This window comes from Anopheles maculipalpis, chromosome 3RL (assembly GCF_943734695.1).
Source record: "Anopheles maculipalpis chromosome 3RL, idAnoMacuDA_375_x, whole genome shotgun sequence".
NCBI classification, from domain to species: Eukaryota; Metazoa; Arthropoda; class Insecta; order Diptera; family Culicidae; genus Anopheles; species Anopheles maculipalpis.
In genome coordinates, this window is record NC_064872.1 from 74,144,733 (window position 1) to 74,169,041 (window position 24,309).

At 43.1% G+C, this 24,309-nt stretch overlaps 4 protein-coding genes across 4 annotated transcripts in view; 1 reads left to right on the forward strand and 3 right to left on the reverse strand.

Annotated features, from left to right (window-relative positions):
* LOC126561947 (protein bric-a-brac 1-like) overlaps positions 1–24,309 on the reverse strand; it is a 182,951-nt gene that overhangs the window by 101,166 nt on the left and 57,476 nt on the right. The gene's annotated exons all lie outside the window — the stretch shown is intronic.
* LOC126561907 (esterase B1-like) lies at positions 1,225–3,504 on the forward strand. The gene is made up of 5 exons (XM_050218273.1): positions 1,225–1,857; positions 1,938–2,065; positions 2,163–2,299; positions 2,534–3,134; positions 3,213–3,504. The coding sequence occupies exons 1-5, from the start codon at positions 1,243–1,245 to the stop codon at positions 3,502–3,504; spliced, it is 1,773 nt and encodes a 590-aa protein (XP_050074230.1). The 5' UTR covers positions 1,225–1,242.
* LOC126562257 (uncharacterized) lies at positions 3,984–9,309 on the reverse strand. Its single transcript, XM_050218715.1, has 3 exons — positions 9,267–9,309; positions 5,033–5,357; positions 3,984–4,959 (listed from the first exon to the last, which is right to left on the reverse strand). The coding sequence occupies exons 1-3, from the start codon at positions 9,307–9,309 to the stop codon at positions 3,984–3,986; spliced, it is 1,344 nt and encodes a 447-aa protein (XP_050074672.1).
* Positions 22,432–24,021, reverse strand: LOC126560976 (odorant receptor Or2-like). The gene is made up of 6 exons (XM_050216926.1): positions 23,939–24,021; positions 23,483–23,864; positions 23,094–23,407; positions 22,826–23,030; positions 22,607–22,762; positions 22,432–22,485 (listed from the first exon to the last, which is right to left on the reverse strand). Exons 1-6 carry the CDS (start codon positions 24,019–24,021, stop codon positions 22,432–22,434), a joined length of 1,194 nt encoding a protein of 397 aa, XP_050072883.1.

Genomic DNA, 24,309 nt, shown 5'->3' on the forward strand with positions numbered 1-24,309 from the left:
AAACTTGCACAATACAGCGAGTCGATTGAGTCATATGCTGGGGGCGCATCAAGGTGGACGCCACGGTGGCGTCCAACGGGACTGCATTTGTATGCGTTCAAGCTTGATTTTCTCTTCACCCCACCCAAACGAGAAAACACGTTTTTTGGCAGGGGCGCTCAAATTGGGGAGCAATCAAGGTGGATTAATGTTAAGCCAATATATTTTTGCTTTCGGTAACACGGCGCAATCCGTTGTACTGAAAAAAAAATATTTTTGTTTTTCTCCCGCATTTTTTTTTTTACAGTTTTCCAGATATTATTAGTTTTTTGGTTTGATATATTTGAACTCTATGCATTTTTCTGTTTAAGTTATTTTCAAAAAATAAATCAATCATTATTTCTTTCAAAATTGCATTTTTTCCAAGACACATTTAATATATTTTAACCTGGGGAAAATCGTACTTGTAACAAACAAATTGGGAAGAATTAACTTTTGTTTCGGTATAAATAATAAAACATCTGGGATAGCGCCAAAAATCCTCAGTACGAAATCAGAAGGCCGCGGGCCACGAAAGATTTACAAACCAAAATTTCAGGTTCTCATAAGTGCTTTGGAAATTTTCTCGCTTTGAAATCACGTGGCCCGGGGTCTAGACATAGAAAAGGTTAAAAATTTCTCAGAATATTTTGTATAACAGCCCATTTCATTCGTGGATTGAATTTGAGATACAAATATTATTTTACGATTCTTACGAAGAGCTTTGAGTAAGTTTAACTGCTTTTTAAAAATTATTTTAAGCTGTAATATTTAAAAAATACTAACAAAAAATCTCGAATACAAGACAAATCTTCAAAGAAACCGTACTCTGCTGTTAAACGCCCGTAACAGATATTGTTGTTGATTAATCGGCTTTGATTGACTAGTCTCCCCAATAGTTGAGTCGCCCTGGCTCGCATGTGCATACCGAATGGAGCGCCACCATTCGCGAGACCAAACAGTACATAAACAAATCACAAACCTCCCCCTATTCCACCCCTGGTCTGGAAGGGTTGTCTAACCAACCAGCCATCAAGCCCACCAACCAGATAGTTCAGTCAGTCAGTCAGTCGGTCAGTGCGGTTTGTTTGTCCGTCAGTTTGTTAGTAAACTGGCAGCTGAACGGTTCGTACACGAACGGTTCCAACGATTGTCCCCGAACGATCGGAGTTGCGTTCATGCGTGAGTGCGTGCGAGTAGCCCCGTTGCGTGAGTGTTTGTACGATGGTCGATTGGGATAATGTGTGGCAGTTTGTGCTAGCGGTCGTACGGTTGGGGCGCGGTGTCATCCTCTTTGTCGTGCACCATCTGAACGTGCGTCTGTTCCCACCGCGTGACTGTCCGCTCGTTACGGTACGGCAGGGTCAACTGCTCGGCGTTAAGGCACAGCTCCCAAATGGCGCTCGTTACTACCACTTCAAGGGTGTACCGTACGCGGAAGCACCGGTCGGGAAGCTGCGGTTTAAAGCGCCCGTTCCTTTGGAACGATTCCGCCGACCGGTGCTGAAATGCTACGTCGAACGAAGCGACTACATACAGCTCGATTTTTTCTCGGGCTTTGTGTTTGGTTCGGAAAGTGGACTTTATCTGAATGTCTACACACCGCAACTTCCGGCGGATCGGGAAGCGAACGCACGCGAAACGAAAGGGCTTCCCGTGATGGTATTTCTTCATGGTGGAGGTTTCGCTTGTGGCAGTGGTAGCAGTCTATTCTACAATCCGGAATACTTCTTACAACGTGGAGTGCTCGTAGTTACCGTAAACTATCGGTTGGGGCCGTTTGGATTCCTCTACCTCCCCGAAGCCGGTGTCGAGGGAAACGCTGGCCTTAAAGATCAGGTAAATGCGGAGCTTCTTCTACGGCTCACGATCATTAACTTTATGAGGGGTTTTTTTATCCAATTTTTCTCTCTGGTCAGCTACTGGCACTGAGGTGGATTAATGAAAACATTGCCAGCTTCGGTGGCGACCAATCCAACGTGACGCTGTTCGGTGAAAGTGCTGGCAGCTTCTCGGCCTATCTGCACATGCTCTCGCCCAATTCCAGGTAACCGTTCGGCCGGATCCGATTTCTCGGACCAGTATTTGGTCAATGTGCTCACCAGCGTCTAATGCGCTCGTTTTCCTCACCTTCCAATCTGTAGGAAATATTTTCACCGCGTTATCTGCCAGAGTGGTGTCGTCTGCTCGAGCTCGTTTATGCAGGCGAAGCCGCTCGAGATGGCCTTCAATCTGGCGCGCCATTTTGGGTACAGTGGAACGAGTCAGCAGGGTGCGCTAGGTAGGTTAACGAATCGATGGGCTTCTGTTTGTTGTTTGAAGAGTTTTTGGGGTATTTTTTGATTTGTGACACAATATGCAAATGAGCTCGCTAAAAGGTCAACTGTTCGAAAAATGAGGACTGACGAGGTTAAATTTTATCGATCAAGACGCCTTTTTTTGCTATAAAATTCATAATGTGTCATAATAGTATATTTCATAGCGAATTACTAACTAAACTCTTTCCCCCTTACAGAAACTCTACAGCGAGTGCCAGCAAAAAAGCTAGCCGCCAAACAGCAGAAAGCTCTCGGACATTTGGCCGAAAAACAGGCCGATCTCGTGTTCATCTTTCTTCCAGTGATCGAGCAAACGCTAACAGACACCTCGATCATCACACAAACCCCCGAGGAGCTCCTCAAATCGTACGACACACTCCGAATGCCACTGCTCGAGGGTTGTAACGATTCGGAAGGTATACTGGGACTGTACATCATACGGCGCAAAACGCGTCAAGAAGATATGCACCACATACCGGCCCGTATGACGGCGAGACTATTTCACCATCTAACACCAACCGAACGAACCGAAGTAACGAACAAGGTATTCAAGTTTTACTTCGCCGATGAACCACCAGCAACGTGGCCCACCGATCAGCTGAAGCATCTGCTGACGGATGTGATCTTCATGAAGGATTCCGCGATCAACGCCGAATGGTTGGCCAAGTATCAGCCAAACCTACGCCACTACCATTACCGGTTTACGTACGATGGGCGGTTTAGTTTGCTAAAGCGGCTGTTCCTCAGTGCGAACGTGACGGGCGCATGCCACGGTGATGATTTGCTGTACATGTTCAAGTGAGTAGAGTGATCGTTTGTTAAAGAAAGCAAATCAAAAGCTCAACATCTTCTCGTTTTGTCGTTCAATTGTTGTAGCCCAAAGCTGTTGCCCAACGTTTCACAATCAAGTGACGAATGTCGCGTACGAGACAACTTCATCGCACTGTGGACCAGTTTCGCCAAGCACGGCGATCCGTCGGCCGATTCACGCGATGTAGTCGATGTGCAGTGGCGTCCGGTGAAGAAAATACCTCGAGACGGTTCGGTCGACTTTCGGCTCGACTGTCTCGAGATTAATGTGAAACCGACGATGGTGACCGATCCAGCCCGGGAACGAGCCCGCTTTTGGCACGATTTGTTCGAAACGCATCGAAAAGGATACCTTTGATAACCCTAGGAACGGAACGAATTGTGATAATCGTATGGGTACGCTTTAGTGGTAAGTGGTTTTGGGGAATCTCGTTGCAAGCAGTAGATCTGTTTTGAAGTACATGACATTCGCGTAGGTGTTATCAAACGTTTGACAGTTTGATACATCTCTAGCTTTTAAGTAAGCAAAGCTTTTAATACACAGCAGGTACCTGGGTTTAAAATAAAACATCTTACCTCTGTCCTATTGAAAACTCTCCGCATTCGTACGTAAAATATTTCACTTTATTGCTCTGGATTATGCTTTTTTCCCTGTCTTTTTACCATTTTATGTGTGCTCCACCGTAGAAACCTTTGCATATAATGCGTTTAAACTCTATCACTCTGTGCCTACGCATGCTAAACTAAATTGCTTTTCGATGAACCTGTTTCGTTGTGTTTTGTACTGCTTGGTTAAACATTTTCTCGTGATACTTGTGATACTCCTACTCTACATGATTACTTGCCATGCAGACGCTTCAATCGATAAAGAATGAACGAGAGTGCCATCTCGTTTGTAAACCGTCCGATCGTATTGTAACAGAAGTTAAGACACTGCACCGTCATTCGCACGTTGGTTTGATCGCGTGCAGGCAACAGCTTAAGCTTACTGTCGCCCCTGTACATGTTCCACTCGTCCTCATCCTCGACCGTCGTTATCACCAGTTCTTGGTTGTGCTTTAGACCCAACAGCTCCCGGAGCTGTTGCTCGGAAGTTTTCCACTGCTGTGGATCTTCTTCACCCGGTAGCTTCGTGTACGTACCGTTCGTCCCATCCGTGGTCGATTCCAGATAGTTTTGATTAATCTCGTCCGTTAGTTCCTTGATCGTGTAGATGTGCAGCTTGTCAGAGAATATCGCACGGTACATTGCCTCCACCTGTCGGTAGCCATCGCGTGGCGAAATGTACTCCACTGTCGCGTCCAGCTCTTCCTTCGTTAACAGCGGGCGGCAGATAAATTCCTTCTTCATGTCTAGCGCGTACTGGTAACCAGGAACACCGACAAGTCGACGCGTCAGAAACATAACGCTTTCGTACGAAAGGAACGGCATGTAGGGTATGAACGCATCCACGATCGCTCCCATCATGTGGCGCAGCAGTTGTGTTTCGAGCTGCAGCGAAGGTATGAACACGTACCGTATCACGATGTGACAGATCATCTCGACCACCTCCAACCGGAACAGACACATATTGTGTGCGTCCTCCACACCAAGCATAAACCCGATCACGGCCCAGAAGTGGATGAAGGCTTCCCGATCCTCACGATTATCGTAACGAATGCCGAGCAGATGCGGACGGACCAGTGGGAAACCCATAAAGCCAAACGTGGTAAGTGCCATTTCCGGCTGACTGATGTACCCTAGGTTACGCTTCTTGGCGCTGTTCGACGCGCTCAGATGCATGCGGCGTACTTGCGAGAGCGATTTCCATGATCTAGAATAGAGGGTGAAAAAAAATCGTTAGGAGTATATGTTGCATGCAGAAGGGAGTTCAAATCGCTCCTTACCTTGATCCCGGCACTAGGTCACACTCGTACCAATCGCTCATGTGCACAAAGGTGGACACGTATCGCTTGCGAGCCGTTTCCGTCGTACTCGACTTGCCCGTGTGCTCGAGAATGCGTAACCCTTTCGGATCGGCCAACAGGACAAGCAAGCTGCAGAAGCTGGCCTGCAGGATACCGAACCGGTTGTCGCTGTAGAACTTTTGGCCACGTTTGAACTTAGCCTCGTCGAACCAGGTTGGAAGGCACGCTTCCAGATCTGCGCCCGTTCCAACATCGCACGGTTTGTTGAAGGCGGTAAAGAGTGTCAGGAAGTACTGCTTTGCCTCTGTAAGGGAAGGTGAGATGAAGATACATTAAAATGTCTAAGACGTTTGAGGCGTCCTAGTCATTAGATCGAAACACGGCGAGGCTTCTTGGAATGGGATGGTTTTTTAACGGTTGGTACTTTCGTTTTCGGTCTAACGGACCTAATATCAAGTCTACCAGCTTAAAGTATAACGAATACTCTACAAAATAAGAATAAATCTTGAAATCTTTTTAATTACCTAATAACAAAATGAGGCCTAATACATAGACGACCATAACCTTGACATAATACAGAACGCAATTTATTTTAATCACTTAGGGTGAATCCGTTTGGTGAGGCGGCAGCGGCGACGGTCATGCGTCAGTAAGACATTAGTCTTACCTATGTCTGTCTTTTCTACATGGATTTATGATTCGTTTGAGCGGTTTGAGACCACCGAACAGATAAAATGTGTCCATGAAACATAAACTGATAAACTCTAAGATGGTTTTGGTTCGTTTTCGTCCTGTATCTTGTTAAAGTGAAGAAACCTCTTATCAATTGAATATCTTTTTGACTTCTCTCTTTTCGACATTTTAATCAAAACTTCCGATATAGTCTATAAAATTGGGAAACCTTCTTAGCAACAGTAATTTATTTACCAACGATGATGCCATTTGCCGAATTTTGAACATTCGCTTCTCTGATCGATAAGTTTTTGCCCACCGATCTTCAAATTTAATTTAATACTTGCTGACAAGGTCATATGTGTTGGACCCGATACACCCAGCCCGGTAGTTTTGATCGAACTTAAAAATAAACCTCAGTTGATTGCCTGATGCTAATTTATTATAAAATACATATCTTTAGTATTTTGTTGATCTTTCACACGGCAAAAACAGGTATCGATTGGCTATCCGGAATGATTCACCGTACGCTGCATTAACTATAAAGCTACGGATGCATTGAAGCAAAGACACAGTTTTTTGAGGTTGCAGTTTCAAAAGAAGCATAAAAGGAAGATTGTCTAATTAAGCTATCATACAATCATCAAAATCATTTGGGGCGGCCTGCTGGTGTAGGCGACAGCGGCGCTGGTCTTCAAACGGCAGGACCGTGGTTCAAATGCCGATACCAACTACGTGGTATTGGCAGTCTAGAAATCCATTTTTGATGGCTGGCATGACCCTAGAGGTCGTTAAGCCAAGAAGAAGACACTCATCAAAAAAAAAACTTTGGGCAATTTGTGAACTACATTGGGAACGAATTTCCAATGGAGAATGGCTTTTAAAATTGTGAGTTGAATTTTCTCACCCAAAAAACAAAAAAAAAGTAACGAGAATGGTGTCAGTAACCATTCTCGTCTTTTATGGTCTTTTACCATAAAACCATTTATGGTCTTTTAACAATTATAATAAAATAAATGACAATACAACACAGCGGCTAATGTCAGATACACAAGTCTAAGACTGTATGCATGTAAAAAGCGACCAAATGTACCGATTTTTCAGGCGATTACGCTATCACTTGGTAGGCGATATACCGGTCATAACTTGTTGACTACATGCGGTTCAAATTTGAGAGCTTCATATGTTTATTCACGGTAGCTACGGTGTTTATTCACGGTTGTTTCGTACTGTCTGCCCAATCTGAGCCATATAAAAGAGGTCATCGGGGAAATGTCTATAGAATTCTGGTGCTTCTGGGGAACAAACCGTCTATAGACCGGAAGCCTGGATCTGGCTCTCTGACCATTTAAAGCGACCGGAGCATTCAGAAACTGAAAGTGCGCTTGACGATTAGTGATATCCCCTAGAGGACTTATCTAGAGATTTTAGAAGAAAAATGAAGCCGTTGAGAACTTCATTATTGTGAATTTCAGAACCAATTTGAAGAGGTAAATACATCTAAATAATTTCTTGGTAATGATCATGAGCGAATTGAGGAAATAGACGACGTTTTATCTGAGAAAAGTACAACAAACTTATCCCAAAATAAAAAAATGGATTCGTCACAACATCTTTTAACCATGCATTTTAATAAAGTCGCCTCTTTAATGCATTTGTTGTACATAACCTGTTTTATCAACTTCATTGATTAACAAATTCTACAACTAATAGCTGCAACAAACCTCATCTATAATCAAACAACAACATTTACCGCTTAAATCACGGTTTCCTAGTATTTTTCCCCCGCTCAATAAAACGAACCACCCTATGAGACGCGAGTTTGTCTCGTATTCGCATTCTCATTCCATCGGAACAATTAATTTCAAACCTTATTTTCCACACACAAGCACACCCTCATGCACGTCACACCCCAACTGGTGGAGATTTCGCTAGAATCAGCTTCAGAGCATCACCACTTACGGCTCCCCCGTAAAAAAGCTCATTAGACGAATCCGATACATTTTAAAAGCCCTTCGTCATTGTTCACTTTCAAAGTGTGTTGCGCTATTCTTGGCCCGCCGATTTTTCAAGCCGATCTTCAAAAATTTCAACTCTCAAGTTGACAGAGAAGTGTGAAAAAAGGAAGGAAGGGACTGAGAATGGATATACAAAAAAAAGCAACGAAACTTCTATATTCATTCCCGCAGAATCCAGAAGAATAACTACTCGCCTGTTGTGCAAATCGCGATTTGGATGTGTTTTTTTTCCACCGACTTCATGCTGGCAATAAAAATAGCTAGATCATTTATATTGCGCACGATGCCCGGCCTCCCTGAACCCTTCCGAACACAATGGGAAGAAGCCTACGATTGCCTAGCGATCCGCCTTACATAAGGCAGCGGAGCGTTGTGGATAAGTAATGCTCTATTACTGTGCTGGTGCTTAGCACAAATCGATCATCGGTTTTACCCTTGCCTCGCTTGTTTGCCTCGCGACACAAGATGATGCAAAGGAACACGTGAATCGAAACGTTACCGTACTTATTTACGTACACAAATCTTATCACTCTATACATTATCAAGATAGGCAAGCTTTTTCGCAACTGATTAAACAATCTATTATTTGGTTGTCCGTCCAAACGCTAGGTTTTTACGAGTCCCACAGTGCATCAACCGGCGTATGAATGAAGTTTCTAATTCATTCCACAACAATTTCGTACGTCAAATTGCACGTGCCGTTGTCCCTCGGACTAGAACAAATATTTACTAACGACTTTATAGGCAGAGCTTTCATTCTTACTCATTGCTCAAAAAGTTAAACAAAAACAATTCAAACGAAACGTCTCAATTAAATATGCATTAGGCTTGCCGAACCGCAACGGCCACCTTTAAAGCTACCGTTACGGATCGCTTACATGCTCATTTAAATGTGATTATTATTATAGCTTTTTTGTTGCAATTCTAGCACCGAACGCGCGCAATAGATCACAAGCGCTGAGCAGACGATCCTCACTGTTTAGCGGATGATCAGTGTTGATTAGCATGAGCGCTTGAAGCGCCTCTGACACGTTAAACGAGAGCCATTTAATTGCGCTCTCTGGCCGGGTCGGGTTTTCTTCCCCCCCTCCCAGATGTATCGTGCCTGAGGGGCTTGTGAAGGAAATGATCACTTTTCCTCCACACACACACAAACGCAGATACCTGAGTTCCGGGTGCTAATTGTCGATTAGAATTGCAACTAAATAACGAGCTAGACATTTCAGCATATGATTGTGAAAAACTGTCCCTCCTGATGTAATGGTGATTGTGAGGAACAAAGGAAAACAGCGTCAACGTCTTTTTGCTCTTTGAATGTGACACTTTGCGTTCTGCGCAGAATCCACCCCGAGCAGTGGAAAACCCCGAGCAGAACGAGAACGAACATTTCGAGCACTTTTGACAGGAATGCCGGCTGGTTTTGTTTTTCCGCGCATTGGGAAAATAAAGAAACCTTTCACTATCGTGTAGCTGTACGATTTCACTTTCTACAAAGGAAACCCCAAGCCAAGAAGTGCCCTTACCTTTCTCCTCATCCGTTAGCTCCATCACCGGTAGAACCGTCATCGCCGTGTTGGTTCTTTTTAGTTCCTCCCGCTTGTGAGCGATTTCCTCACTGCTGATTCCTTTTCCTTTGCTGTCTGCTGTTCTGTTTTCTGCTGTCAAGAAGTTTGATTAGAAACACAAAAGACAGAAGAGAAAAAAAAATCAATAATAATACAAATTTCACAACCATTGGCAACAAAATCTTGTGAACACACAAAGCCACAAGAAGCACACACGTACCTATTTTTTGGTAAGTTTTAAAGCATTAGCCAAAAGAACTTTAACAAAAAACGCACATACACACACCTAAAGCACGGCTTTGTTTTGATATTTATGCAACGCAGCAGCTGCAACGGAGCGCATGCCGCAAACAAGACTGCTACAGTCGGAGGACCGAACTCGTTTAAACCCCTATCGTCGGAACGCGTCGAGAACCCGACCTAGAACGACTGAGCGTGTGCTGTGGCTGGTGAGCAAATACAGCAACAAGCAGGCGAGCTTCACCATCCCAACATATCACCATGGCATTGAAACAGCAGGAGAGAGAGCGAGACAGAAAAAAAAGGAAAATAAATAGGATGCGAGGGGGGGGGGGAGGGTTGCAAATGTTATCAATCAGAGGATCGGCTTACAAGTTTTCCCCACGGTCCTTTTTTTTTGTCAAGTACGGCCACTCTTTACGAAATCGAGCAGGAAATGCAACTTGCCTTGATGCATTCGCCTTGAGCTGCCTCGTGTGTGAGTGTGTGTGTGTGTGTTCCCGCTCAGTGGAGAACGATCTCCTGTAGGAAGGGCAGTTAAATATTACGACACAGCTCGATCTTACAGTCTCTCTTTTTCCCCTTTGTTTACTAAACAAACCGAACGTAATTTGCAAATATTCACTCAACCGAGTTTAAATTGACAGTAAAGTGTAGGCTCCGATGAACGTTAGGGCACAAAAGAAGCCACTTTGTTTGGTGCAATTTTGTGCGTCTTTTGAAAAACTGCATTGTGCAGCTAGGTGATGCGATGTTAACCATCCCACACTAGTGATATTCTCGAGGCATTCTGGATTTTAATTTATTCGCGATGTCTCGCGAACTGAATGCTTCCAGCAAAGGCGATACAGCGTAATAAAGTTCCCGGCACTCCATTTGATAGCCTTCGGCAAGTGTTCGAATTGGATGGCACAGTTGTGAAACCAGTGTTGTGGTTGTATATATGTTTTTGTTTGCTTTTTGTTTTCAAATATTTTCATCCCACAAACGAACCCGCACGTGGCAACTTTTTGGAAAGCGAGTTATGGGACACAGACTATCAGCCACTTGGATAAATCGTTTGCACAGCCTAAGTGCTCTATAGACTCCAAGCTAACGAAACAGATCATTAGCCACTTGGGTAAATCTTTTTCGCACGCTTATTGCTGCCACAATGCTGAAAAAAAGCATTACGTATTTTGCCCCAAAAAACATCCGCTTCATAAACCGTCTGGAATACTCATACCCAAGTACTTCATAAACGGTACGCATTTGTGCATTTCTTCTCCATTTTACTTAAACGACGTATTATCAGGCAGCTCACCTGCATAGGGAAGGTGAACAGGAACTGAACCATAAAGCCAAGGGCCTGCCTGCGAAGGCGTCGAGTTCAAGTTCATTGCGATCATCAGGCAGTCTAGGAGCTGTTTCTCTTCTCCACATCCTTACTGAGCAATCCGACAATCGATCGTGGTCGGTGGTGGCAACGCGGACAGTAATTCTATCCGCAGCTCTACTGACACAGTGAGATAAACCGGTTCGAAGGGTGAACACATAATGCAACGTGCGTTCGATCGGCAACTGTGGTTCTAGTTCTCTAGCCTATCATCAAGCTCTAACTAAGTCAGTGCATGTAAACTGCATGTAACGTGCTGTGTCAATGACTCGGAGGTCTTCTCAGTATCATAGCGATGTGACTCACACTTCCTTGTCCGAGTGTGCACGACTAAATGCTATCATTACGGTCAGCGAGTTCCGTTCAAGCCATGTATGCAGCGCTCGTTTTGTTATCAACAGATGGACGTGTAAACATGGACGAGATTATGGTTGAATAACAACAGATGTAATGCTCTTTCCAATGCACGTCTTTATTTTGATACCCTATTGTACTTTGTTCTACTTTTTTTTATGTAACCAGTTTGTGAAATTTCCTTGATCTATATTTTTAATCTGTTTTCCCCATCCAAGCAAAAGATCTACCTTATTTTTATTATTATTCAGCAATATCTTCCGAAATGCAACAGATGCTGTTGTTCAATTTCAACGCCCTTCTCGCTGCCATTGCATTTTATTGTACACAAGCGTTGGATGCAAGGCAAAAACATGTATAAAATGCTTTTGTGCAAGTTTCTTGCGTACTCGAACACGATGGGAAAATGTGATAAAGGTACAGTGCTTAACAAAACTATACGAACACCTCTTTATTTATTTAAACAAAAACAAAAAAGAACAGATAGCTTAAGTTAATGGTCTATTTCGTTATATAGAATACTAAAATTTTAAAACATATGTTTTAAAAATTTCAATTTAAATTTACACATACAGAGACGGACAACGGGGCGGCCCGGTGGAATATGCGACAGCAGAGCCGGTCTTCAAACGGCAAAACCGGGGTTCAAATCCCATCTAGACCGTCCCCCCGTAGTGAGGACTGGCTATTCAACTACGGGGTTTAATTTAAACTACATTCAATGACCGGCATGACCTTAGAAGGGTCGTTAAGCCTAGAAGAAAAAGAAGACGGACAATTAAGACCACTTTTATGACCATTTTTCAAATTGCTGCTGTTTGTACTTCTACTGTAAGTTTATCAAAATTTAGAAGCTAATAAACATCAGCGTCTGAAATATTTATAGCAACTTTGTGTTTGTCCATAAACTTATTTTTGATTGTTCAAGATTTTAAAGCCAGAAAAGTTTTCAAAATGTTTAGATCTAAAGCTTCTAGATACCAAAGCCAATCCTAGCCTTAGCGTAGTGTTGAAGTAAAAAGGAGAGTTTTAAAATCGATGAATAATCTTATTTTATGAACTTATTTGTTATTTTGTAAATATTTTCATCAGAATGGCAGGAAAAGACAGATAATCGATTTAATAATTCATCCAATAGGATAAAGTTAGGAAAAGACAGGAAAGTTTTCTCAAAATATTTCACAAAAAAATAATTAAATGGAATAATTGAAAATTACCTACAATATCTCATTGTTAGGTTTTGTAGAATTGCAGGTGGTCTTAATATGTTGCCTAAACTTGTACTTCAACATTTTATTTGGCATATGCAAACACCAGTTACAATAAATCTTCTCAGCAAAATAAATGGTTTTAAAAATTGTCTTAAAATAGAAGCAAAGCTTAACTACAGTCCTTGTTGATGTTAAAATATTTTTACATGATTTCAAAAAATATTTTGGCTACCCCTAATGTAAATCCACGGTCGAAGACACGATTAAGATGGTTCTCCGGTGGTAGAGACATCGTACGACGGTTCCAAGGCTCAAATGAACTTTTAATAAGAAGCAATAATTAAAATCCCGACCAGAACGCGGCTACCTAACAGTGGGTGATGAAAACATACGGAAGCTCTGGCTATCCTTCTGCAGCTTAGGACCACGGTCAAAGCGTGCGTTCATACAGCATTGTTAGACGAAATCTCCAGCAGAAGAAGCAGTAGGCTAGGTAACTTCAGAATTGGCAACAGATACTACTGCTCAGATATAGTTTTAATTTACGTCATCAGGATGTGGGATTGTGAAGGATTACAAATATATTCTTTATCAACTCGTAGCCCTTCCCGTTACGCAGCTTTTTCAGAAGTCAACAAAGTTCGAACGTGCTGCAACTTATGGCTGCCGGCCAATATTATGGGCAGGAAGCCAATGAAAATTGATACTAATAGCACGTGAACATTTTATCGGGGGCGAACAACGACACGTTGGATGGGCAACATAACCAAGCAGGTCGTTAAGCCGTGAAGAAGAAGAGAAGTGGAGTAAAAAAAAAGAGCTAAACAAAAGCACTTCCATTAGCCATTGTGGTAGAGTAATGGAACAATTCCATTCATTTCATAATTTCTTCTCTGAATTCTAATCACAAATGCAATATATTATAAATCTTCCTTAACACACTCACCTATTGTATAAATGAGTGAAAAGCAACATGTGTTTTTTGTTACATTTTTATGCTCTTCCACCTCTTTTGCCTCATCTGGTTCTCTCTACGGCTGGTATTATGCCGCATACCTGTTTCATGAATATCTACCCACTTTCCAGCAAGCATGAATGAATGCAGCTTTCAGATTTTCACTGCCGTTGCCTTCAATACACACAAACACATCTGTTGCACACCACTAGCTAACGTTCGGGTGCCATGCCTTCGGGTTGCATATTCGGGGAGCACCCCGGACACAACCTAGCCCACGTGAAGGAGCATAATGGCAAAAATACTACGCTCATTCATAATGCAAAGATATATCTAACCGGTGTGTGTGTGTGTGTTTGTCTCGGATACCATTATCGATCGGGTGCATTTTCCGATGTTCTCGGTTACTGCAAGCAAGCGCTCGATGCATTTCCCATTTTCTCATTCACTCACATAAAGCGCCTCATCCTTGCGAGTTATGCACCATGGAAACGATTCTCATCTCATGTGAGTGACGCTCACCTCACAGCTCACCAAAAACGCCACTCACCATCGCCGGGCGCTAATCGCCGCTGTGAGAAGAATTTTAATAAAGCAACCAAAGGGTAAATTTTAAGCTCAATTAGCTTAAAAATGTTTCCCAGTAATAAATGTTCATATATGGCGTACGCATGGGAAGAAGCATGTTGAGCGGACTCGCGAGGAAGTCCTGCTCAACTCCCGAACAACTCGCGAGCTCACTGTCACAGCATCAGCGTCCGACCACTACCACAACCGTACCGACGGAGCATGTTCAATTATTTCGGTGGACCTAACGCGTAGCCTTGCTACCGGAGTGTGTACCCATGCCAGTGCTATCAGTTGATAGTGTGCAGCTGAGGAACGCATATCATACGGTTCGCGCCGTCCGGTCCGTTTACGAACAGAATTCCCGTACCTGCGGTGCCACACGTCTAGACCGTGTTGTGACGGTGGCCAGTACATAACGGGTACACGCCTGAAGTACACGCAGAAGCACCAAAGTGTTGATGAGCGTAGCGTCGTTAGATGGGAGGTAGCGCGATACTTAAAATTCGTTTTTCGACCCGCACGGCCATACGTGTTGTCGGCGGTGGTAATCGACCTAGACACACGCACACACGGCGCTAACCTAGAAAGGTGGAAAGGGTGTGATAGAACGCAGCTCTATCATCAGACGACCAGCACCCGGGCAGGTCGCCATTTGCCTGCGAGAGCCGGCAATCTTCATTTGCAGATCACGATCAAGTCTCGGTACGTTGGCTCTTGCCGTGTGTGAAGTGTTGAAATTTTGTATCCGGCACCCAATCGGGTTCTGTGTGTCTGTGTCGCGGACGGTTTTTATTTGTTACTAGTGTGTCTCTGTACTCGATCATCGTTGTCGTCGGTGCGTGTAGAACAGTGTGTAGCTGGCTTGTAAGGGCCGTGCTTTACATGGCCGGAAGAGTGTAAAGGTTAGTGCGTGTCGCGATTTGGAAAGAAAAGGCTTCGCAACCAACCGAGTGTTCGTGTGTGTGTGTGTGTTAGTGGTGGAGTGGCACGCAGCACGTTTGATACCAATATTATCAACCACGATCAATCGATCGATTGCGTAGCCGGTTAGTGCGTGCGGGTGCACATTTAACCGCTTCCCGATCTATTGCTCAAAAAAATTGCTACCACTTGCCGTAGCTTAGTGGTGTTCGTGGAGCTACATCTGTGTTCCCATCCAGGGCACACCGTCCATCTTGGTGCGCTATAGGTTGCGGCGGAATAGCAAGCTTCACAACCTTCGGTACGCGTGTGATGTGTTTTGAAATTGATGCATATATTCATTAGCACTAAGACTAAGGTTCCTTCGGTACGCACCGCCACTGTCAGCCAGTTAAACCGATTAAACAAGCTTTTCCACCTTTCACGTTTATGCCTCCATTTTCTTGAGCGTGCCCGAATCACTGCACAACACACAACCGAAGCTTGCTCGCTACAAACCAGCGCGCATGCTGTGTATGTGTGCACAGATGGTGGCTTAAAAAGTGTGTTGTTTTCCTTTTCGCAACCGATCGATCGTCGATCAGTACCACAAACAACTAAGAACCGACCTAAACTTCCTAATGAGCTTGAGCCGCCCCGTTTTGCCCTAGCTCCGTAATTAACATTCCTCCGTACGCTGTTGCCCATCCTCATCCTGTCTGAGTCTGGTCTGGTCACGGAGGAACTAACATTTCGTCGGTTCACCATTTCCCCGCACGTGGTGAAACCAGACGGGACGGAGGTGGGTTAATATAATCAAATCGAAATCGAAAACTCATCGCAAACACGGTCCACGGGGTGCCACGGTGTCGCCCTCCGCATCGCACATCGGGCACATAGAAATCAAACGCAAATTGAGTGTAACCTTTGCGGAATTGGAATACTAGAACGGAACGGACGGTGTCACTGTAGCCGATGTCACGATGTTCATCACGGTGCATGAATGTTGATTGTTTTGGGGGGGGTAGTTGCGTTTTTTTATTTGCTACTCAGCCATTGGTGTGTTGTCTTGTTGTAGCAGTTGGACCAACTGTTTAAGTAGTGGGAATTCCGACGGTACCCGTCATTAAGGTTACGCGTGTCCGAACTGTTCCGAAGGTAAGACGGTGCGAGGGTTTAACTAGCTTAAGAATACTAACAGTGTATTCTTCACAGTGCTGCAAAACGTCCACCAATGGTTAACTGATGAAAAGTGGCGAGCTTTAGAAATGGATGGAGCTTTTCGGTAGCAAATCGGAAAATTGGACTGACAGCTATCGGTCTGTTCTGCCCAACCACGATGAACATCTTTGATGGTTTCTAGGTCCTGTCTGGTTTCCAGTTTTCGAGGTATCTCTAAATAGTGACTGACGTGGTTTAGAAATGGACAGCTTTTCCAACTGACCATTGCAAAATAAAAAAATCGAGTCGTGTTATCGAGTACCATGAGCGCGATATAGGGAAGAGAAGGCCTGGTGTAAGATTGTCTGGCAACCCGTGCGGAAAAATGGATCGGTGGCTTTTTGTTAGATGAAACAAAGGCTTAAATTTACTTCTCTTATGGTTTTACCATATTTTGTACCATTGTTTTATAAGCATTGGGCTGCAGTTCTTTCTAGAATTGAGGAATTGCCAACAAATTAGAATTCGAAGACGTACAAAAACTGCAAGGTGTCTCTAGAATTATAAAATCCGATGCGGGATAGACTCATTATTGATGTGATCCCTCTGAGAGAGAAGAATAAGATGAAGAGGACTAGGAGTGTAAAATATAATTCTTCTTCTTCTTCTTGGCTATACAACCTCTAAGATTATGCCGGCCATCGAAATGGCTCACTAAACTTGCGGATATCACGTAGTTGGATTAATCAGTCCTCACTACGGGGAGACGCTTCAGATGGGATTTGAACCCCGGTCCTGGCCTTCGAAGACCGGCACCGTTGTCCCTTATACCACCGAACCGCCCCCAAGTCTAAAATATACAAAAAACCCTATCCCTGAGCGCCAAAGTTCAAGATCGTTAGGTACTTTTTCACCGACACTGGCTGAATTTGATTCGGTTTCCATCATCTAAACATCCATTATCTTCTCGTGAAGAGTTTTAAATGCACCAAAAGCAGATAGGAAGCGGATGTTGGACGTAAAAAATCTTAATCAAAAGTGTGTATTTCAAAGCAGTCAATAATTCCCCGGAATCGAGCTGTAAAAGAAATTGCAAACAGTGAGAACGTCGTCCATGGGAAAGGCTGTCACACGCGTTCAATGAATTTTTTTAGATGAGCTTTTGTTTTTTTTTGACATATAATTCCAAATCGTTAACTAAGTATAAGTGCATTTAAAAAATGCATATTGCATTAAAGTATTTTAATAATAAAAACTTGTAAATCCACCTGTTCTCCACTCGAGTAATTAAAAAGTTAATCAATACATCAACATATGATTCCGACCCAAACGGCCCCTATTAAACATTTTATAATTACTGCCCTGGTCGGGTACTTTCATGAGCATTTTCCCATTTTCCCATTTCCCAGATCCAACCACCCTCCCCCCCCCCCCCCCCAACCCCCACCACATATGTCCGTGTACCCGAGCGCTCTCTTGCTTATCAGCGTCCTCATTCCAGTTGATCCATAAGCGGATAGCACGTGTTAATTGACGCAGTAATAATTTAGCTAAAGTTCCCATTTACACCCCAAAACGCATCGTTCTGTTTAGTTGGCCATTATTTCCACCGGTTTGCACCAGATGCAGAGGTGTGAATTATTCAACGGGAATGAAATGTGAATTCGGTGAAACTTTGGTAAAAAAAATTTGGCAGTTCGCTTCACGGGATTTAATTATTACCTATTAACGATTGCCGAGGAAAACTACAATTGGATTAATAATCAAAGGAATGGAGATTGGATTGCACAACTTTTGCCCACAGTAAGAGCATTCCACTAGATCTTGTACAACTGGTCTGCTCAAGCTGTTGAGGAGGAAAAACGTCTCACTCGTTTTTTTGTTTTTACTTTTTCAAGATGAATTGATGATGCCCATCAAATCCAGCTCCTGTTTTATCTGCGTATGATCAAAGTTGGTATGATCAAACAAGACGTTTCTCGCAATATTGGCTCTTTAATCCGTCACACAACACATGATTGAAGCCCGGTTTAATGAGGATGAGGATATTCGCTAGAATCGATGCATCGAATCAATTACAACTGGGAATGAAAAACGTACATCCCAACAACGGAAACAAATTGTCGCCTGTGTCGGCCCGTAAAAATGTCGATGGAATGTTGGCTACAAAATCAAAAGTGAATACTTCATCTTTGAAGCTATCGTGCCTGCTTCACCAATCGGGATCGGGATGATCCCAATGTTTCGTTCTCCTCTGTGCCAACGAGTGGCATCACACCTCGTTGGCACAAAGGAGGTGTGATGCCACTCGTTGGCCTCCTTTCATTCTGCTCATCATCATCAGCACCGACCCCATTGTCGGTAGTGTGGGAAGAGCTGTAGATAGTGAAACAATTCCCTTTTTTGTGTGCTACAATGTCCAGCAAACGAGATCACCCCTAGACCTTGCTCATTGCAGGTTGAGCCTTGAAAGATGGGCGACCTCCATCTTTATTTGCTTACGGTGACAAAATGCAGGCCTCAACTGAAGCGCATCAAATGATTGAAGAAACGATCGTGTCCTGGAGCTTTGACTCTGCCACTTCCTTACCCTTTGTACCCTAAACTGGCACAAGCAATGGCAGATGAAGCAACAACAACAGGACAACAAAAAAAAAAAGGACGACAGGAAAACCGATTCGTTTGCTTTTTGTAAACTCTATTGTTCGCATCAATCGAACTGTTGATATCGACTGCCGATAAAAGGGTGAAGGCTGTTGAGACACTTTTCACAAAGGAATCCGGGACAAACGAGTTGCATAACACCGTAACACGAATGCTCCTTTTAAAGGAGCATTTTTATCCTACAAATTTTGTTTGTAAAGTTTCAAATTTCTACAATCCAATTTGCATATTTTAAAAAATACTTCGTTTCTTTTAAGCTCCTTAAAATCGTTATAAATATTTGATTTTGTTCATCCGCTATGAAGCGATATTCGAACAGAGATACAACTAACATGCGGAACACACACGACAGACAATATTTTCCTTCTCTGTCCGAAGAAGATGCGCACGACCATCGGTTTGGCAATGGTTAATTCAGTGCAAGTAAAACAGGCTCCGTAATCCGGTTTTGTTGAACGGATTAAAGTTGTTTCATTCAGGCTGTTCTACACGTGTGCCAGCCAGCCGTGAGCCAGCAGCATGATACAATCTCATAATGGCATGCACCTACGCACCAAAAGCATTTTAATACGCACACACACACAAACACACATACACATGTGGTATATAAAAATGTGAGCAAAATGCATCCCATGAAAACAACCCACAAAGAGCACTAATTTTCCGACCGTTACAAAATGCGCCGCACCGATGGAGGCGCCTAATAGTTTGTAACGGCTGCGTGGCTGATGAAATTAAACACGAGGGATGAAATAATAGTTATGAGTAAGTTTAATGTTATTTTACAACATTACTCATCAAATATCCTTCCTCAGTGCATGATTTGTATGCTCTTAAAGCCTAGCGTGACCCACGGTGTCAAGAGAAAGCTGATTCCTGGAAATCTATTTGAATTCCGAAATACAAAAGGATCTCCCTTGCAAATCCTTTCTTTCAATTAGAACCGAGCATTTTACGGGCTTGTTTCAAGCAACCTGTTGCTGATACGTAAGAATCGATATTGCTTTACGCTTGTGTGACGGTTGTCCGACGGGAAGCTTTTGTGCACGACGACGGTCCGCATCCTATCGCAGCTAAGTCAAGTCTAAAGACCCGACAAGGACAACGCATCGTTCGGACAAACTACGCAAAGGGTAAATAAATGTCTTGTAATGATTTTAAAATTAAAGAGCTGTCCCTCAACCGAAGATGAACGGAACCAAGTGCTCCAGGAACGCTTGCAGACAGAACTCTTCACTATGCACTGCCCTTTGCATATTAAAAAGCAGCTCTTCCACATTCATCCTAACATTGTTGAAGGCATCACTTGGACAGTATTTTGTACACTTTTTTTTACAATGTCCAGTGTGTGTGTCTCTTTGTGTCAATATCGAAAGGAAATTCCGATTGGAACAAACAAAACCAAACAAAAAAAAAAAGAACTTTCCCAACCTGGTAAAAGGCAACACTTTACACTCTTTGTTGCTGGTTCTGTTTTGCTGCCGTGCTGTTCTGGCGTGCCAGTCCTTACCTCGTTTTCTCCGGGACGAAAAGCAAACAAGTGGAAGTGTTCCTTTTTTTTCCTTTTTTTTTTCCTTGCTACAAAACTGCTGTTTGAGGAAAGTTTCTATCGGCGACAGTTTTTGCTCTCGTACAGTATGAAGTCAATATAAGTGAAGGATGATGATGGTAGAAACGGTTGCGTATGCCGAACAATTTAAAAACTATTTTAAACCATTTTATTACTGCTTACAATGGTTGGGAGAGTGTACGTGTTTTTGTGTACGTGTGTGTGTTTTTTTTTTGTTTTTGCTTTATAAACAACGTATGAACCACTACGATTCGTGTGACAGTGATGTCTAGCGTTGAATGTAGCTAGAAGATACAGTGCTTAACAAAACCATATGAACAGTTGATTTTTTATACTTTAATCATACAAGTGCATTAGAAGAAGCCAATAAGACGCTTGATAAAATAATTCGAAAAATATTTTACCTGAACAAAGAACACTCTAAGCTATCTACAATCTAGATGGATTTTAATACCATTAAACATATATTTTTTAAAACGTTTATTTCGTGTGTTTTTGTGTTATAAATATTACAGAAAAAAACATTATTACAAACATTTGGATAACTATATCCCAATTGCTGTTCATAGCTTTGCGTACATCGTTCGAAAACAAAATTCCCAGCAGTCGAAGACGTTCTTCGGTGCGAAGCTAAGGAATTTGCATCTGGTTGGCTGGCGTTGTGTGTCCTACTTCCAGTGCTATTGTTTTGTCGAGGTTGAGCAGTGCCCCCGAGCAGATACCGAATGATTCGATCGCTTCTCTTATGCGCTTTATCTTGGTATGTGCATTGATCAAGTCATCCTGATCGTTGCAAATTCTTTGGAGCTCAGTGATGAGTGGATAAAATGATGCATTGACAAGGGATCGCCTTGTCTTACCGAACGTTGGATGGGAAAGGGATTGGATAGTTGTCCATTCACTAGTAGACGAGATGTAGACCGATTGCCAATTAATCGAAGCAGCTCAACTAATCCTGGATTAAATCCTAATGAACTCATTGTTGTCCAAAGGAATCCTCTGTCAACTCGATCGAAAGCCTGAGAGATATCAAATGAGACCAGTTTGCCACCAAGTCTTTTTCTCTTCAAGTTTACTATTCGTTCCTTAACTGAAAGAACAGCTTCAAAAATATTTCTTGGTTTGTTGCTACATTTTTGGGCAGGAGAAAAGAAACCATGGTATACGTTATTTTTTGTTCCGTAATTACAGCTAGACCGTACTCAAATCAATTCTTATAGCTAGCTTTTACAATACTTACTTATATTGAGGGCAGAAATTTCCTTCTCACTTAGTTGTGGATAAATTTAACTGGAAGATGTATCTTTGAAGATCGTGTCTTCTCTAGTCTTCGTACCGTTCGTACGAAGCCTTCGGTACTGGCTCCTAAGAGAATCCCTTTCGTTTCGGATACTGCATTAGGATTTCATCATTCTGATGTTGTAGCTGAAAACCCCTCCTGATCGACAGAACATATGCGTCTGCCATAAAATTCCATATAAACATATGTCAAACTTTGGCTTAGAATTAGTTGAGGAAATGAGAAAATGTGTGTTCGAAAAATACAAATTGTTTAAATGTGTGTAAAATTATACTAAATTTATCCAAAAAAAATGGTTTTACTAATCGTTACAACTACAACAGACGATCAACTTTAAATATTTTTTCTGGTTTTTGCTTTATACAACAAAAATTTATAAATGTTCGTATAGTTATGTTAAGGTCGGTAGAACAAGTGCACATGCTCTTGGAGGTGGTTGTGTGGGCCTATTTATTTTCCAATAATATTATGTTCTCGACTTAGTAAATTTATTACCATTTTCTTTATTCTACTGTGGGCTGTGTATCCGTAATTATTTAGTATTTTGAGAATTCAAACCAATATCAACATGTGTACAATAAACTCATTGGTTATTCCGTAAAACATGTACCTTCGTCTATAAAGTTCTATTATTAAAAATAGTAGCATTTCATAATAATATGTGAAAATTGATTTGTATCGCAAGAGTAACATGCTCCCAACCACACCACGCCAACGCTGCTTTCTTCGTTCGATTCAATAGATTCAACCGGTTGCAACCTGTTGTACATATGTGCAGCATTCCAAAGAATGGAAACAATTTTCCTTACCTTCCCATCGTCACTCACTCAATCATTGTGCGAAGCAGCGTAAATATCGAATAGGAACGGCTTAGAATCTGTACGGGAAAAGGGGAGAGAGAGAGAGAGAGAGAGAGAGAGAGAGAGATCATTTACATCCATTAAAGCTTTCCCTACCGCCCCCAAAAACCCGAATGCCCCGAGGGAAGCACCACTAACCGCTATAAACGTTTCGTACGTCAACGGAAACAACCAGTAGACGTCTATTATGAAAGGCTTCTGGGAGCGCATTGTGGTGAATCGTAGGTCCTTCTTCAACCCATCATCCAGCACGATCCAGTTGCATCCGATCGTTGCATCACTGATGCCGGTTGACTGTTGTTCGAACGTTAACGATGACAACCGAGTTAAAGTCTTACTACTTACTACAATACTTGCCATATTGGTGACTCTGTTTCCGAAAAAACTCCACACAAATATCTGATAAAATGCGGTCAGCATATACGCACCGAAGCGCATCATCTGCATCGGATCTCCCTTGGCGAACATTAGCTCGAATGCGGTCAGACAGATGATGAGCATGCTGCAGACAAACTGGGCCATAATGTTCGGTTCGTACAGGCGTTTCAAGCGATCACAAAAGCTAAAGTCCAGCATTTTTTGTACCAAGAAGGTTTTTATAAATATGCCACTTTTGAATACTCACGCAAGTAGCTGCTGATGGGAAGCTATCAGCTTGTGTACCGACTGCCGAAGTTGCCAATCTCCGTACAGTGAACCCTCGGTGGGCAGCGCAAGATCAGCCCCGATCATCTCAAACTCCATCCGCTGCATGCAGAACAGTAGGGACATTTGGCTCAAAATTTGGGCCCCGGTACAATCAATCTGCACAATGGTGAACAGCACGTACACAACGAGAATCGCCTGGCAGAGAAACACACACCCGTAGCCCAGTGGGGTGGACGTACTGAAGGGATACGTAGCACGCAGGATTAGCGTTTGACCGTTGGAAAACAGTGCCTTAAAAGATGATAAGGAATCGTTCACCAGGGAATGCTTGTACCTGAACCTGATGGCTGTGCGAATGCGACTTACATTTACCAGCAAACAGGTAGCGAGCACCATTGCCAACAGTGTGGACGCATCCTGCAGAAGTCGCTCCTGCAAATCCTGTCTTCTCATGCGCCGCACAAACCTTTCGCCCTGCTTCAGATAGTGCTCGTGGTACGCCTGGAACTGCTCGATACACTCACTCAGCTCTTGCATGTTTCGTACGCAGTGCCACTTTTTCACCATCGTTAGAAGCAATCCGGCCAGAATGCACATATTATCCCCGAATAGTCCAATGTCGTTCAGCACGGTTGCCAAGTCCCACACGATGGTGCCGATCTGGAGCAGAAAGAAAAGCTCCATCGCATAGAATGCAACGCGACTGCCGAGTGGAGCCTTTGAAGAATCCTTGTAGATGCCAAGAGTGCTGTGAACAATGACTTGCAGACAGTTATTTCAAATGACATATTACATATTACTCATAACCGTTCCGCTTTTTACCTTAGCTTACAAAAATTGCACTTCAAAAACACTTCCTCCGTGAACTTGTCATTGCGTACGATCCACCGGTAGATATGCTCCATCGTTAGAATTTGCATATGAAGAAATCCGATCCTGCATCTGCAACGAGCAGACGCGTTCCGGCGAGCACTTTTATCCTGTCGGAATCCGTGCCCGAATGCCGCAACTGGCGGCGGCGGCGGCGGCTGCGGCGCGTAATTCCAACCTTCGGTACAACTTCTTATTAATTAAGCGCTCAGGATGGCATTTATTGTACTGCCATTTTCTTCCCACCGGGTTACCACGGCTGCTACCCGGAACTGTGGATGTGCATGTCATAGTTCTTGCTCAATTAGACGTACGAATTTAAA